Raw genomic sequence first — 17138 nt, 5'->3', positions numbered from 1 at the left:
TTCCCAGTATAGATACACCTGGGTTGATATGCAGCTCCATATGTCTAGGAGGAAGGGAGAGAAAAGCCACTTTGGAAGCTGGAATTCAATGATATTTGAAGCATAAAATATAAATTTTTGTGAGAGTAAACACCGGAGCTTCTTGATCCCTCAAAATTCAGGGGAGCCACTCAGTTTTGGAATAGCTTCCTAATGGCAGCCCAGTTCATGGCCTAATTCTATGCCAGGCAAACTTTACTCTTGCATAATGCACCAAATGTAAGGGTGGCAGGGGAAAAGAAGGGTTAATTAATCTGACTGAAACCAAGTTGAGGTATCTTGAGCGAAAACTCAAAATGCTTCTTACGCAGTTCTGCCGTGTGGGCCATGGGTCCATGCACCAGGAGGAGGAAAAGGAAGGAGCTGAACACAGACAGACAGGGGAAAATGAACAAACAAAAACCAAGGAAAGGAATGAGACGTGAGGCTATTTCCAACACAAGAGCCATCTGTTTTCTTTCAATTTGACAGGGACTTCATCCATATGTTGGCTGTCGACATTAAGGGACAGGTATCAGTGGGTATGGACCAGCGTGGCTCCCTTAGCTTATATTAGAGCAACAGCAGTTTACAGCACCAGCTCTGGCTCAAAGAGATGAAGTGGATGAGCACATCACACCAAAGACAGAAAATATAAGCCAACAATTATTTCAGAGTTTAGCTTTGATACCAGAAGATACTTCATTTGGGCAGGGATGAGACAGAATACTGTTCTGTTTAAAAAGCCATGTTTGATCCTTTGCTTAGCAATATAAGCACAGGAGTACAAGGAGCACCAAGTGCTATAATTACAAGTGTGAGGAATATGCATGCCTTATTTCTCTCTTGTAATGGGAGAAGGAAATTATTGACAGGAACAGGAACTCCCCACAGGGGATGCAATTACTGACATGACATACAGTACAAGGAATCCTACGACAACGTCGTTACCATGTAAGCAAAGAGCTATTAAAGTGGATACCTCGGGCTACCTTGGTTTGGAATCACAAGTCAAGGCGTAGTACAGCCACTGTACGAACTCCTCTCCTGTATGCACAAGCAAGTAGACTGGTAAAACAATGAACATGAGTTTAAAGAGGCCCAAAGTGTAAATGCCACTGAATACTGCAGAAGGCCAAGAACAAACAGGGTGTTTTGTCCTCCTGTCCCATCCAGCATGGCACTGACATTGATATATGCCCACTAATGGAAACGAGATGTCCCTTAACAGGTGCTGAGTAGATCAGGGAGGCAGGACAGACTGTAACACAGAAGGGCAAAATGAACATTGCATTGTAATAGTCTTGTGCAACCCAAATTCTAATCTAGCAGAAATTGAGACAGGACTTCTGGTCTTTTCCATGTCTTAAGAGAAGACCTATCCAATAAGTGAACCTCATATGGGTCATCTCAGGGGCCAGCTGGCACTTCACAGATGGAGTGATCACTAGTATCATGTAGAACAGCATTGACTTGTCCATCCCCTTCAGGCTGGACACATCTGCCTCTAAAGCTGCTGTGATTCAGGGGCAGGACTGAAGACCTTCACAGAGCTCGCCCATAAAGCATTCAGAAGCCTTTTCCCATAAACCATTGACACCAGAGCCCAGAATTCCATCTTGATTTGTTCCCTTTGTGTCTATTCTTGACATAGTACTGTATCTCAAGGTGATCATGTTCCAAAGCTCTGAGGAACCAGAGAGCCAGATCTGGCCTTGGAGGCAGGTCAGCACCGAGGATGGTGCAAAGGGAAGCCGTGGGACACTGACTTCAGCACAGAGAGAGGAGAAGAAGGTGAACCAAGTCCTTCCCTTTTGATAGGAGAAACCAGGCTTGAGGTCTCCCACCCCTTTGCTTGCCATGGCAGAAGTTGGACCACAGGAGAGTGTTTCAACCCTCAGCAAAGCACTGGGATTTCATTTGTACCTTATCTGATCTAAGAGAAAAGAGGGAATTTCCTTGTGAGCTCCCAACCCACCTGTACCTAGCTGAGGACTAAGAGCAAGAGGTCCTTTAAGCCATTATAAAATCTTGAGGTTTTTTCCAAATTGGGCAAAAAAGCTCAAAAGATGAAAAAGAGAGAACAATTCTCCACTTTTGCAAGCAGAATGGGATAGTTTATGTTCTTACTGTGTGACAAAGGGCTAAGAATCTTCTAGAAATGGCCTTCCCACTTCTACACTACACCCCATGGGGAGCCTTGTGTCTTCTCAACATTTATTTTGGCTGTGTCTAATACACATGTGCAAAGGGAAGAATTCAGCTGAAGCTTTGGCATTTAGCCCCATGTTTTTCCTTTCCTAACAGAAGAGGATTCAGAGATTTCTAGGAACACATGACAAACTGTGCCATCTGCTGTCCTTGGTAGGCTCTGCTGGGTCTTCGTTTGGGAGGGAGAGAGGAAAGGGGATTGCTCTTTAAAGTGAACTTTGCTATCTTTCCTTCTTTCTAATGGTACAAAAAAAATGTAAAGTCTTGCATCAGCCACAGTGCAGGTTTTCTCATGCTTCATTATGCTTCATGCTAACAGTGCATGCAAAGAGGTGTAATAAGTCACCCTCGGGCCAGAAGCAGACATCAAAGTCAAACGGCTCAAATGAGATAAAAATGAAGTGTTTGGGGATATCTATTCAAGTGTTTTCTTTTTTTCTTTATATCTTATAAGTTTTTGTAAACAATCCAGGCATTGAAGCCAAACCCCCTTCATCCATGTCACAGGACTGGCTACTTACCCTTTCATTTGGCAACAAAGTTTGCTCTTGACAAATTTTGATCAGTATCTGTTGTCTAAAAATTACAGCTGAGATTGTGCCTATTCTAAGTCAAATCAGCTGATCAAGGGAATTTTATCCAAATTGTCTGTGTGTACAGCATGGAGCAAACATGGCCAGCCAAACCACAGCCACGGACATCTACCAGGGTCCAACTGCCTTTGCAGGGAGTTACTTGAGGAAACCATTTGGCTGAACTGAGCTCTTGTCACTAGAACAATCCACAGGGCTGGGACATCACTCTGTTTTGTTTCTCTGGGTAGAATCTGTCTAAAACAGCTGCTGCCATCCACAGGGACCTCACAGCACGAGTCCCCATGGCATGGACCCACGTGGTGTTAAGGGGATGGAGGTCATGGCAGCAACGGAGCCTGACCAGAGCTTTGCATTTGGCCTTGGAGCTGGCTCAGAGCTCTGGTTCCCATCCATCAGGCACTCTGAGCACCTCACAGGTCCCACTGGCTTTGTGGAAGGATGTAGCTGCCAAAAATTAAGCACAGCATAAGCCTTTTAATGGGTGGGAGCAGAGATTTCAGCACCTTTCTGGACTCTGCTGTTTTCTGCACCACAGCTCAACAAAGAAGAAATGAAAAAAATTCACTGGAAAATGGAGTAATTATTTAAAAAAAAAAGAAGTCTGAATGTCCCAGGAGCATTGTGGGCATGTGCAAATGGATTTTTAATCAGTATTAGAAACTGTAAAAACAGGGGAAGAGAAAGTCATTAATATGAAGCTGATACAGCAACAGACTTGGATTGAATAAAATAAATGTCCCAGTTTGAGGCCTCCTCCCCTCATATCCATCAATCAGTTTCTCCCTGTGCAGGGCACAAGCTTTCACATGAAAATCTTGCCAAGTAAGGCTTGCTGCACATATAATCTTATAGCTTAAATACAACAAAATCCACTTGAATATGTATTTTTATTTTAAAATCTAAATGTTTCTGCAGATAAGAAGGTTATTTCATTTTCAAAGACAAGTTTTGGGCCTCATCATTTGGCAGGGAGGAGAATTGGGAAAAAAATGCTTTCCTGAGATCAACACTTTTTCAAGCATAAAGCTTGGGGCTTCTGGAAAACTCTTTTTTAAATGTTTGAGCTGGCTGAGTGGGTAAAGGTAAGCTTTCAATATTCCTTTTACTCACATTTCTCTAGTGAAGATTACTCAGAGCAGCTTAAATAAAAATCAAGAGATTTGTCACATATTAGCACTTAGTGAGGTAAATATATTTAGAAAAAATATTTGAGGCTAAGCTTGCTGCATTTAAGAATCACCTACTATTTCTGCATGGAAAATGACTTTCTGGCAAATATTTATCCCTCCTTTGGGCTCTAGTGATCTCAATACAAAGTAAAAATACAGCCCTGTCATGGCCTTGCTGCCCAGAACTCAAAATGCCCTAAAACTGGAATTTTGGTTCCTCACAGCATGAGTTTCATGTATGGTTTGACTTAAGGAGAGAACTTAATGAGAAGTATTTTATTGTGTGACTGAGGGCTGGGTTTGACTCCTGCTCTTTTTCCTTGGAACATCAGGATTTATTTATTTTTTTGAATATAAGTCCCAGGATTGTAATATTTTCACATGTTTTTTTCCTCCACAGTCAGTAGAGTGGCATCAGCAAGAAACAGAGATCACTGTGTTCATCAGCTACAAAACACTTCATTCTTACTTTGTCCACTGAAATAAACTCATTTCACTGTACAAAGAGCTGCAGATGCTCCTTTGCTTGTGTGTGGACAGTGTCATCCTTTAGGAAGTGGATAGTTCACTTTATATTGGCTTTGTGGGTAAATATTCCACCTTTTACACCTGAAGACAGCCTGCTAAAATATGAGATTTGAAAAATACATAATTTAGCCTTCTAACACCTAGAAGAAGACTGAAAATAGAAAATACACTCACTAAAGGAATTGATGGCTATTGATGACTGTATGAATGTCCCTTTTTTGTTTTCCTTTGCCTTGCCTGGTGTGAAAGCTCATCACTGAAAGCAAATCAGCAAGCCCTTCTGAGTCAGGATTGAACAGGCTGCACTGCTAAGTGATAAATGCCGTCATATAACTGGCATGAAAGGGGTTTGACATTAAGCAAATGAAAAAAATCCAGAGAAAGCGGCAGTTTGGTGAGTCCTAACCTAGGCGAGTATTGGGGAGAGTCTTTGGAAGAATACTGGGGTCCTTTGGTTGGATACTTCTTATGCCGGGGAGTTGAAGGGGGTGGGGGACCCACAATCATATCTATCCTGGCAAAGTAAATAAGAGAAAAGACACCAGCAAAATGCATAATGAAGCAACATGTAGAGAAAAGTTGGTCAGAAAAGTTGCAGAAAGAAACAACTGAAAAACAGAATGACAGAGAGAGAAAAAGAGAGAATTTGAAAATATATTCCGCTGGAAACAGAAGGCTCTCTCCTACCACCTGGTCACTGGTGTCTTACCCACCTCAAGGTAAGATTTGGAGATTTAGGCACCACTGCAACACCATTAGGAGTTCTCCCCACCCCAGATATAACAGGCAACATGCTTTACCCTCTGGAATATATTTGTATATGTGTAGCGATATCCCATTGCGGTGGCTGGATATGAAACAACATATATTCATTCTCCTTTCAGTTCCAGTGCTACAGAACACATCCTCAGCTAGCTCAGGAGAGCATGAGCTGTTGGGAGTCGGCGCTGTGGGATTGTGTAACTCAATGAATGGGAGACATCCATGGCTGGCAAGGTGTCAGGATGAAACATGAGACAATGTGAACACAACACTGAAAAGAGCACATTTCGGACACAGTGACAGAGGCTTTAATGATTAAAGAGGAAAGTGCATGTAAATACCCCAGAAATATGCTTGAATGCAGCTTTAATCCACCAAAGCCCTGGCTACAGGAGGTCACAGCCAGCCCTGTCGAGCTGAGCTGGCAGGGAAAACACAGCTCTTGGATTGATGAAGGAAAGGGAAATTAAAATATCTGTTCTTCCATTTGCCCCATGACAATTTCCCTGGGATCCACTGTGTGGGTTCACTGCCCTGATGCCCTTGATCATGAATCAGTGTTGGCCAGAGCCCCACCCTGCCACACACATCATCTACAGGGTGCCCTTCCAGTTGTACTGGGCAGGTGACCAGTCATGGGACCTCTTGGTGCCCACCTGGCTATGATGTTACTTCAAAGTCTGGCTCCCATCACCATCACTGACCTCCTGCTCAGTGGGGACAGTGAAGCCAGTGAAGCTGGCTGGTGGTATTGGATCCCAAAACCAGGTACTTCACACTTTTGAATCAGCTCCTGGTCCTCCTGACCTCCCTGTGATGGAGTGGGTGGAAGCCCCAGCCTCACTCAGTCTCAGAACCTCATCCTCACAGCCCCAGGGGGAGAGCTAAGAGGAGAACTGAGTTTGGCCTCTGAAAGCTGCAACTCCTTACCCCAATTTCCCAGAAAAAAAGCAGCCAACCAAACTACTTTGGCTTTGCAGCAAATCTTGAAGGATTAGCAATCTGCCATACCAGCTTGGGATGTTAAAAACTCAAGTGTGCCTCCTGGAGCCAGCAGAGATGACAACCCTGGTGGCTCAGTACCCACCGCAGAGGCAGTTTGGAGGCCTCTTGTCTCAGATTATCAAAGTTAGGAAATATCAATTCCCTTCTCCTCCTCCTCCCCCTCCATATTCAGCTACACATTTTGGATCTATAATCAGTGAATTCCTACTGAACAGGAATGAGAGGCTCAAAGAGAGGAAATTCTCCAGGATATTTTAATCTCCATTGCAAGGGAGAATGTACCTTCTGGGAAACACACGGCATGCAGCAGCACTGAGAAAGTTATCTCTGCATCCTGCATATCAAAAATAGCAGATTTAAAACAGTCTCTGAAAGATTCATGGCAGAAGAGACATTCCTCTTTTTCCCAAGACAATTTTCCTACTTCATTCCTGGGGTTCATATTATCTGTTTGCATACCCAAACACAGTTTTTTGTGTATTTTCTGACTCTAAAAAAAAAATTTCTCAATGGCTTCCAGAGGAAGCTGGGCTGCCACAACCATCAGGAGAAATCATTTCATTCTCCAAATGTAGAAGTAAACAGTGTATTATTTTGACTGGAGAGTGCCTATGGCCAAGCCCTGACACTGTTCTGAGCGTCCTTCAAGCTCAGCAGAACTGGGGCTATTTCTGCTGAGCTGACACAGCCGTGGGTGTTGGGGGTTTGGGGTCTCCTTTTAAATGTGGGTCATCAGAGCTGAGGGAGAAGTGGTCAGACAAAAAGCTTTAGCTCAGATTCTCTGCTCAAGGGACTAAATTCATCTGTTTGTTGGGGTTTTTCCTCCAGGAGAAATATGAAAAAAATGGAACCTTCTCGGTTCCATTTTTGCCCTTTTCAGAATTCTTCTCCTATTAAAATTAACATGTCTCCCTCTAAAATTTGAGCACAGAAGCTGAAATGCATCTCAGCTAAACCCTACCTACGTTGGAGAGCTTGGATGAGAACTCCCCATCTGCACAGATTTTCAGCAGACTGTGCCATCCAGGGAGGGATTCCTTCTAAAACAGCTTAGCATCCCAATGGTGGGAAGAAGCTGCTGCCTCCTCACTGCTCTCTCTGGCTGTGGCAGCAGGGCCACAACCAGCACACCAAATTTTTTCTTATACCACTTCAGAAAGTTACCAAATGACCCACATTTGCTTTTAGATTGGGGCACCAAACCTTTGCATTCTGCCAGGAGGACTGCAGAGATCTGCACACCTTACCTATGGGATACACTATAATGCCAAAAGCTCCTGGAATAAAATAGGAGGATGAGCCACGATTTTCGTATGTCCTGTGGCGGGCAGTAAGGTACCTTTATCTGCATAATATCCCCATTTGCAGTCCCTGTCCTGCTCATCCTTTATGGATTCCAGTCACAAGCACCAATGTTTTCCCTGAGGATTTCTCTTAGAAAGGAAAAGAATAAACTGTAGCTGCAAAGGAAAGTGTCTCTCTTGGCAGTACCTTCACAATGAACAAAAAGCAGTGAAAAATGAAGCAAAGAGAGGGTCTCTTGCCTGGCCTGAAGGTTTTTAATCCGGGAGAGCATGTCCAGATGACCAGCTGAATACTGCTCGATGACATCCATCACGTCGTAGGGCCGAAGACTCTCTTTAAACTTGCGCTTGGAGACAAGAAACCTCATAATGCTGCAGGAAATGGAGAAGAAAATCAAAATATAGTCCCTGGGCTGCAGCCTGACCTGCTTAATGGCAGATAAAAAACACTGCAGGGAGCTGTTTTGGAAGGAAAATGGAATAAATCCCAACCCTGGGGGTTTGGGAGAGGATGCAGCAGTAGGAGAGGGGAAGGGGATTGCGGGGGCTGGTGGCTGAAGCCCTGTCTGCAACAGGGGGTCCCTGATGCCCCTTGGACTGTCATCTGTGCATGTGCTCTCTGCATCACTGTTATAAATGTCAGCGTTAAATCTCAGAGCTGGTGAGAATGATCATTTGGATGCATCCCTGCAGGAGATTTTCCTGTGTCTCCATTTATTCCTTCCCTAAGCAAAAATTGTCCTTTCTGGCAAAATTCTCTGTAAAGCAGGACAGGCCACCCAGGGGAAAAACAGCCTAGACATGTCAGCATTTGCCATCACTTCTTGGGCTTTACAATTCTTATTTTTCCCTGTTATTTACTTTTCCAGACCCTGCTTCCCCCCTCTCCCTCTCTTACCACACTGCCCTGATGCTGACTTTGAGCCCTGGTGTCAAATCTTCTGTCACGAACTCACAGTTGCAGCTTTTGTTCTCATCAGGAATGTCTTCTCCAGGGAGACTTGCTTCTGGGTTTGGGAGAGGGAGGAATAAACACAACATGTTACTGCTTCCCGTGCTGGTGCCTCACAAGGAAAGATGAGACAGATCACGAACAGCAACCCCAGGGGAAGCTCCAGAGATGCCTTTGCTGAGCATCCAAATGAGAGAGCATTGCCTGAGATGTGTTAAGGTGACATTCAGCAATGCTAACTGCAGCTCTCATCCATCTCTAGATTAGGGAATCACAGTATCATTTGCGTTGGAAAAGCCCTCTAAGGTCCTTGAGTGCAACCATGACCCCAGCATGGCCAAGCCCAACCACTAGACCTTGCCCCCAAATGCCGTATCTGCGTGTCTTTTAAATCCATTCAGGGTTGGTGACTCCACCACTGCCCTGGGCAGCCTGTGACAACATTGGGTGGCCCTTTCAGTGAAGTAATTTTTCCTAATATCCAACCTAACTCTCCCCAGGCACAACTTGAGGCCATTTCTCTTCGTCCTAATGCCTGACTCTTCCTCCTTCCCCCATCCCTATCTACAGAAATATATACATTATCACGGGTGTCAGAAGGGGGTTTGTTGCCTCTTGTAATGATCATTGAATAGTTTCAGTTGGAAGGGACCTTCTAAAGGCCATCAAGTCCAACCCATCTGCAACAGCAGGGACATCTTCATATAGACCAGGTTGTTCCAGCTACAATAACTAAAGAACTGTGAGGGGAAGGAGACCCACATAAGCACCTTAGCTGACAGCTCTGCCCTAGGTGGGGAGGGACAGGATGCTGGGGCCATCTGGGAATTCGAGGTCTATTGTGATGCCCCAAAGCCTCACCTTCCGAGTTCTGCCGTGACGCCGCTCCCTTGATGCGGAAAGCTTGCCGGGCTCGGCTGCGGTCTCCGAAGCTCCAGCTCTTGGGCACCTTGCTTGGGCTGTCCTCGATGCTCTGGTCAGCACTGGGGGACCTCCTGATGCCCTGAGCCTGTGGAGAGCCTTTCCCTTTGGTGCCAGCACCGCGGGGACTGGAGAAGACACGATCTTTCAAACTGACCTTCTGACTGTTCAGAGAAACACGTTGAAACAAAGACAAAAAGGAGACAGCAGGAGGAGTCATTCTGGAAACCACGCAGTCCTTCCCCACCAGCCATTAGAAACCAAGAGCACTTCCAAGCAGCAGTGACATGTAGTTTTGCTGTTGGCTTTTTTTTTTCCAATGTATATATGTTCATTTTTTTTTTAAAGAAAGTTTTGTAGAGATGTTTCCGTCATCATGAGTGAAATGGGAATGATTCTTAAGAGAGAGAAAATAATGAGGACTTAAACAGAAGCCCCTTGTGGGATGCCAGGGCTGGCGGGACAGAATGACATTAACAATGAGGTTATGATTCCTTAAATCACTGATCGGCTCCGATCACAAATTAGGAAGCTTTTCTTTCACAACTGCCTTTCAAAACACTATGTCTAATAAGAAAATACCAATAAAAAAATCCCCCATTATATTAAAACTTTTAACCTTTGTGGAAACACTTCACTCCTGGTGCTCAGACCTGTCCTTTCCCTTTCTTCAACTCCTGTATTTCCTGCCTCTTAAAACATGATCTGCCACTTTTACAAATTCCAGAGAGTTCCTCTTTATCCAGTCACATATTCAAACACTTAAATACAAACACTGAAATGTGCAGCTCCTTTGCATCCTATAAAAATTCAATCTAAATGCTGCCAGCTCCCTGAAGGTCCGCTATGGGTGTCATAAACATGCAAACCAAAACTTACAATTTCAGAATAAGGCATTTTATTGCTTATTTTCCTACCAGAACACTTGGATCTTTGGTTTGAAAAGAAATTCTCTCCAGAAAGAGAGATTAACTCATTGGGAAATAGTCAGCTGGCCAGTCAGCTCTAATAAGTTTCCAAATTTTGAAATTTGTAATTAAAACCTTTCACTCCAATGAAGATGATGAATTTTCACATGAAAATTTCAGAATAAAGATATTTTGTCAATCTTTACAAATGGGCAAACTTTATAGAGACAGCATTTGGGAAACCAAACTGCAAATAGTTTTGGATTATTTGGTATTTTCTACATAGCAATTGATGATTAAACTACACTGATAGAGGTTGGACAACCAGTGCAAGGTACTTGCACATATAACCAATATTTAATATATAGATATATCAAAACTGAGGGATTTAATTCCCAACACTCTGTACCATTGCAGTAGCCACTTATCATTTTGCTGCAAATGCTCGGCCTCAATTTGCAGGAAGAACATCTGAGGAATTTTGATTTTCACATCAGATTTCCATCTTCCCACCTAAAACCTGATTTTTTTCGCGTGTCTTTCAGCAACACCACCTTAAAACTCAGAGCCAAACAGTCCTCCTTTGCCTTCAAAACTGGCAGGGGTTCTTCCATCAGAACCTGGCTGCTGGTTTTTGAAGCAAAGCAAAACGCAGCTCCCTTTTCCCAGCCGCTGGCTGTTCTCTGCTGACAGGAGCAGACACACTCCTTGGCCAGCACAGGAAGAAGATGTGACCAGAGGACACTCAGGGAGCAGATTTGTCGAGTAAGAAGGTGCTATTTTTACAAAGTCACTTTACATTGTGAGAGAACAAACATTTACAGGGAGAGAAAGGTGCTGAGGCAGCATTTTGCAGAGTTGCATCCCCTGGGCTGCAGGGCAGGGTTAGTCGTGGCCACGGGCTCAGCACCAGCTGCACAGTGAAAGACACATTGGAGAGAAAAGAAAAACTGCTCATGACCAAGTAGAATTATTCCAATTAATTATGAATTTTTGATTCAGATAGCGCTGGAGATTGAATCTCCAGTGTGGTGCCCACCTGCAGGGGCTGTCTGAGAGCCATGGCACCAACAGACCTTCAGCAGAGCTGAAATTCAGGTCAGAGGTACAAATCCACACCAGAACCTGGGAACAAGCACGTGCCTAAATACCTTTCTGGATGTAAGCCTTAGCTTCTAATACTACCAAAATCATCCTACATAATGAGTCAAAGGTTTAAAAGCAATTCTCATTCTGTTTTATTGGATTAGAAATCAGATTGAAATTTTGTCATTTAATCTTAAATAGGCCAATTGGATTTTTTTTCTTTATTTTTTGTTGATTTTACAGAATATTTCTTGGATCCACTGAGTTTCAGTAGTATTAATACTTTTAATTACCTGGTCTTTTTTTAAACATTAATTTTATTAAAAAGCATCAGCAACACAGCAATATTTAGAATTCAAAGTGGTCTTTTAGTGCCTTGTCCTCTGCTGAGTTGCTCCCATCACCAATCTCAGTGTAAAACCGGTTGCCTTTCACTGAGTAAAGCAGGGCCCTTTCCTTGGGGACCCTTTCCCATTCCCACAATAAATGTGCTGAAAATATTTGCAGGAATTACAAAAGGCAAAAGAGTTTAACTCAGTGAGTGAAGAGTTTCAAGCCTGACAGCATGAGGTGCAACACATTAAAAAATCTCATAGAGATTTGATGAACAATTAAGATCTGTGTGGGTTTTGTTCCCAAGTACTCACTACTCAGGAAAAAACCCCAATGCCTGATGTAACTTCTTTTTTTTAACATAGATGACATGAGACAACACAAACAATTAATTGAAATTTTTCCTTCTGCCATGCAATTCTCTCCTTGGAAATAACACCTGGAATCACATGCAAGCACAATCCCTGCAGAGGAGAATGCTGTTGGGGTCTGCAGGAGCCTGGTAGGAGAAAGTCCCAAAGAAATATAGACATAGATAGGGATATATGTTGCCAGCTAATCCAAGATCATGTTCTCATTCAACCAGAAAGTCATGCAAGAGGGATGTGGAGTGTCTTGGAGAAGTGGTGTTTGTTTGTATGTCACTGGAGAGGATGGTAAACGAGCCTCAGCTCAGTGGAGAGTGTATGTGTTGGTGACATGAACACGAGGACAGCAGTACCCCAGCCACACACACAGCATGGACTGATGCTCACAGTTGTGCCCTGACCATGCCAGGGGAAGGGAAGGGAAAGAGAACTGTGGCTTTGCAACCAGAGACACAGATTATGGGAAGCCATAAGAGCATAATAAGGTGTGCTTTAGTTCTAGGTCCTCATAACCAGTTTCAGTTGGCATCTATGAAAACATATTTGAATACAAAAAAAAATTACATTTCCAGGTCGACTTTGGGGTAAATTTAAAAAACTTTCAGCTTTTAACTTTAATTTAGGATAGAAACTGAGTTGATTTTCCTCTGCTGATAGTCAAAAAATGAGAGCCCATACTGGAGAAACATGAAAGGACTGATGCATGGTCCCATGGCTGATGGAGAGGTTCTCACTGCTCTAGAGCTTTGCATTTTGGTTCATTTAAGTCCAACAGCTCAGCACTGATTAGAGAAATTCTTGAGAAATGACCTTCAAAATGAGCTGCCATCAGCAACCTCAGGATACCAGGGGTTTAAGCTCCTGTTTGAAACACTCTGGTTTGGGGTTCATTCCAGTTCTCTATAGTATTAAATCAGCACTTTTAAAAAATGTGGACTCATTACATTAGCAGTAATTTTGGATCAATAAGAAGTATCAGTTGTAACATCTTGCCATTGATTTTAAACTATACTTGGGCCATTATTTCTTTTTCTCCTCAGCTGGCCAAACTGAGTCAGACTAGCACAGACTCAGATCAATCTCTGCATCCAAACCAACCACTATCAGTGCTCACTCTTCTGAGATGCTGTGGCCAACAGAAAGGAGCTTTCTTCTGCTGGTAAATGAGGTACATTTTTTAAATCCAGGGTTTGTGCTGAGCTTGTGGCATATGAGAGAAGCTCATTAAAACCAAGCAGAAGTGCAAGGAGTGAATGGAATGACAGCCTCAGTTGCTGACTGGGCTCCAATCTGGTTGCAGGTGTGAATAAGAGGCAGAAACCAATTACTGGAAATAGGAAGGAAAGGAAAGTACAAGTGTGTGCGCAAAGCTTTCCATGACTAGAACAGAAGTCAAGAGAGGGCCAGGTTTGAGGCTGGTTTGCCTCCAGTGATTTCAGAGAAGTCATTCCAAAGGTGAATTCAGCCTAGAGAATCCAGTTTCTAGAAGCAGAGTAACCTGGGCATAAGGAAAACAAAACATCAGCCAGTGATCATGTCATGGGGAGTAATCCCTCTTCTTTTCCTCATCCACAACCACAGTGCTACACTTGTGTTGGAGCCATTGGACAATAATGGCAAAGACAAGAGTTGTAGCATCCCCACAGGCACCACACAGGTATGGAAAAGCACGGGGCCTCGGATGAGTGAAGGGACACTGCAGCCAGGCTCATGTCTTTGGTATTCTGTGGCATTCCATTATAATCACCCCTCTCTTCTTAGTTCTTTTTTTCTCCAACTGATGTTGAGTGTTGTCAGACACCACATCAGTCACATCCTGCATCTCCTTCCAACCTCTCACTACTGGCCAGCTCAGCAGTTTTGCAATTCAGGAGCAAAGCACAACAGCCAGATTGCATCCCCAAGCTGGCTGATCGTTTCTGAACAAGCTTTTAAGACACCTGCTACACCCAGAGCCACAGGCCAGGTAACAGTTCTGCAAACATCTTTCCTTCACTGCTCTGGGTGCCACTTCCTCCCATTGTCAGGTGTCTGAGGTGCCTTGTTCTCTGCAACCAGGAAAATCTCTTACAAAGCAGAACCTGATAATCTGGCTTGGTGTAGTTACATTATCGTCTAAAAATGAATGTGTTATTGCATTTAGTTTAGTGCATTAAGAAACCACAGCTTCTGAGGAGTTTCCTATTAATTTGCCTACATTGAGTTTTCCATGATTGCCTCATAGTTTATGGTTATTTTGTTATATGCATCCTGGATTAAGGCTTTTAGCACTCAGCCTAAGATGCATCAAAGTGCTGTCATCTGCCCAAAGAGTTTGTGCAGTGGGGACTGTGGGTCCAGGAAAACAAGACATTTTAATTATTTTTATGTCCCTTCACAGTTCACCTGATGATGACAGCTAGGCTTGCAAATGAAGATTTTGGGAAGGGCTCTACCCATGTGGGGGTATCCTTTGAGCCTGTGAGTGGATTTTTTAGGTGAGGCACAGCGTGAGCAGAACTGGCCCCTACAGTTTTACTAAAGCACAGGGTATGTAACATTACATTCAGGACAGATGCAGGTAACAAAGATGCACTTGTAGCTACTCCAAAGTTCCAGACTCCTTTTTGACTGGAAGAATTACAGTCTGTAATCCTCCTTCTCAGGGTCACCAATGGATTAAGAAGATCTTGAGGTAATACTTTGTTTCATCCTCCCTTTCCCTTGCAGAACTCAAGATGGGGGAGATGAAATGAGGACCACAGTAGGAAGGAATTAAGTAAAAATTAAAAAAAAAATATACTAGCTTTAGCCATTAAAAGTTCATGCCTAGGAAGACATGCAAGGAAGACACTGAGACCAGAGTGGCTGATTTTCCAGAACACAGAACTAGACATGGACAGGTGGGAGGACAGCATTACGAATAGCACTGCTTGTTCTCATCTCTGCCAAAAACAACCTCTGTGTTAAGCAATGGAAAGGCTTTCTCTGGGGAGCAGTCCCTGCTCTCACTATGCCTCCCCAGATAAAACAACCTCACCTGGCAAATGGAAACACTACAGAAGTCAGGATCATTTTTTCAGCTAGATTATTGATCAAATCTTTGCCATTTGGAAATGCCTTGAAATGCTGTCTGTGCAACTGATGATCACCCAATATTTAAACCACACCTTTAAACTTCAAGGAAGGCCAAAGCTCCACCAAAACATGCAGCAGGAGGCTGACTCAAAGCTTTAGGTTATTTATCCCAGCATAAAGAATTTCCTACCATGAAGAACTGCTTGTTATGAACCCTAGATCATGCTCAATCCTCTTTGTTACCCATTCAGAGATGGGATTTACCACTCTACTTCTGAGCTCCTGGTACACACAAGCCTCAGACATGAGTCCTAACTTCAAGAATGAACAGATAATAAAAATAGCCAGCAGGTCAAAAAATAGCAAGAAAAGAAAAGATACAAGTTGAAACAATTAATGAAGAAAATCAGAGATACATATACTGTTAGAACTGTAATTTTACACTTTTAAAACTGTAGTTTTTTGGCTTTCTGAGGGAGACAGAGACTGGTGATTTTGAGAATTCAAACAGACTCCAAAAAGAGCATGCAGAAATCCGAGTTCACAAACATGCGGCATCACTCAGTGCCCTGCCACTCCTGGGCTCTGCACCTGCCTGGCTGTGGGGAGAGGAGCTGAGGGGGTCCCCTGCCAGCATTCACAGCATGCAAACTCTGGGCAGTGGGAATTCAAGAAGGTGCAAGTTTGCTGCTGAGAAGCAGTGTCTGAGGTGGGGGAAGAGACTCTTCCAGTGCAGGTGTGGATGTAGATGTATTTACTCATAGGTAACCCGAGATACATGTGTCAGTGTACCCTTATGGCCACGGGTGCACTAAGGGATGCTTTTTGGGAATTCCCTGAAGCCACCTGACAATTGTCACTGGATGAAAGAGATGCAAACCCTGCTTGTACAAAACCCTCTGCTCTAGCTCTAGCTGTCTGTTCCCCACGGGGTCTAGAAACAGAACCATTCACAATGCCAATGTCAACGCTCAGGGGAACCCGTGTCCCCTGTGTCTGGCGGGACAGGCTGAGATTAGTCCTTCTCTAGCTGCGTAGTAGAGGTGCTAGATAGGCAAGCCATGGCTTCCAAAGGCCACAAGACTAGGAAAGGTCAATTTGTCGTGTTCAGAGAGCCAAAGGAATGGTGACAGAGCAGAGGTAGGAAGCTGGTATTTCTCATGCTACTAAGTGGACATTGCTGTACAGTGCAATTCAATTTGCAAGGATTCCCTGGACCTTGAGGGTGGATGGAGCAATAGGGAGGAAGGGGTGTTTTTAAGAGTTAGAATTTTCCTTTTTTAAAAAAAATTTAATTTTCCATCATTTGTTAAACTTCATTTCCTGGCCTCCTCCCTTGCTGAGCAGACACTGGCTTGCTAGCCCAGCCCAAATTCCCCATCCTCATCTCTTTGGTTCACGTGCTCTGCACGACTGGCAGACAAGGAAGCCTCTGACTTCTGAGCGGGCAGTGGGGAGGCTCTTCCACCTTTTTTTACTCATCTAGTACCTCTATTAAGCAGAGAAGTGATCAGAACGGGTGGTAGCAGGGTAGAGGGAGAATGAGCCGTGCAGCTTTTGATTAGTTTCGTGCGACGCATTTCCCGTGGTACCTAGAGTTTCCTGAGCAGCATCCGCATAGTGACTCTCTGCACGGTTTGCTCTTACTGGAAATGAGGGGAGAGTAAAAATTAGACCTGGAAGCAAATGCCAGACAGGAAACTTTTGATTACTGACTCTAGGTTTAAAAGACAGGTGTTTTGAGGGCCGGGTTCATGACAGGATTGTTCTGTTTGGGTGTTAGGTGAAAAAAACCACTAAAAATTAAGAGGGTTTCTGAAATTTGTCTGTGATCAATAAATTTCATTGTTAGAAATGATGCATTCTGCATTGAGTTGGTGGCATCAGTTTATCTACAATTAACTGCAGGAAGATTTTTTC

At 43.7% G+C, this 17138-nt stretch overlaps 1 protein-coding gene across 11 annotated transcripts in view; it reads right to left on the bottom strand.

Moving 5' to 3' along the window:
• Positions 1 to 17138, bottom strand: part of KCNQ2 (potassium voltage-gated channel subfamily Q member 2) — a 75907-nt gene that overhangs the window by 12098 nt on the left and 46671 nt on the right. For 4 of the 11 annotated variants that reach the window (XM_071573243.1, XM_071573234.1, XM_071573237.1 and 1 more), the window contains 4 exons: positions 16811 to 16864; positions 9407 to 9630; positions 8492 to 8600; positions 7834 to 7965 (listed from right to left, as the gene is read on the bottom strand). In XM_071573243.1, the coding sequence (XP_071429344.1) occupies positions 7834 to 7965; positions 8492 to 8600; positions 9407 to 9630; positions 16811 to 16864 (519 nt within the window). Of the gene's footprint in view, positions 1 to 4928; positions 5037 to 7833; positions 7966 to 8491; positions 8601 to 9406; positions 9631 to 16810; positions 16865 to 17138 lie in introns of all 11 variants that reach the window. The other 7 variants (XM_071573236.1, XM_071573239.1, XM_071573238.1 and 4 more) reach the window with 5 other exon arrangements.

Source organism: Pithys albifrons, chromosome 18 (assembly GCF_047495875.1).
Source record: "Pithys albifrons albifrons isolate INPA30051 chromosome 18, PitAlb_v1, whole genome shotgun sequence".
Taxonomy (NCBI): Eukaryota; Metazoa; Chordata; class Aves; order Passeriformes; family Thamnophilidae; genus Pithys; species Pithys albifrons.
The sequence above is the reverse complement of the archived record's forward strand: the minus strand, read 5'-3'. Positions and strand labels throughout refer to the sequence as shown.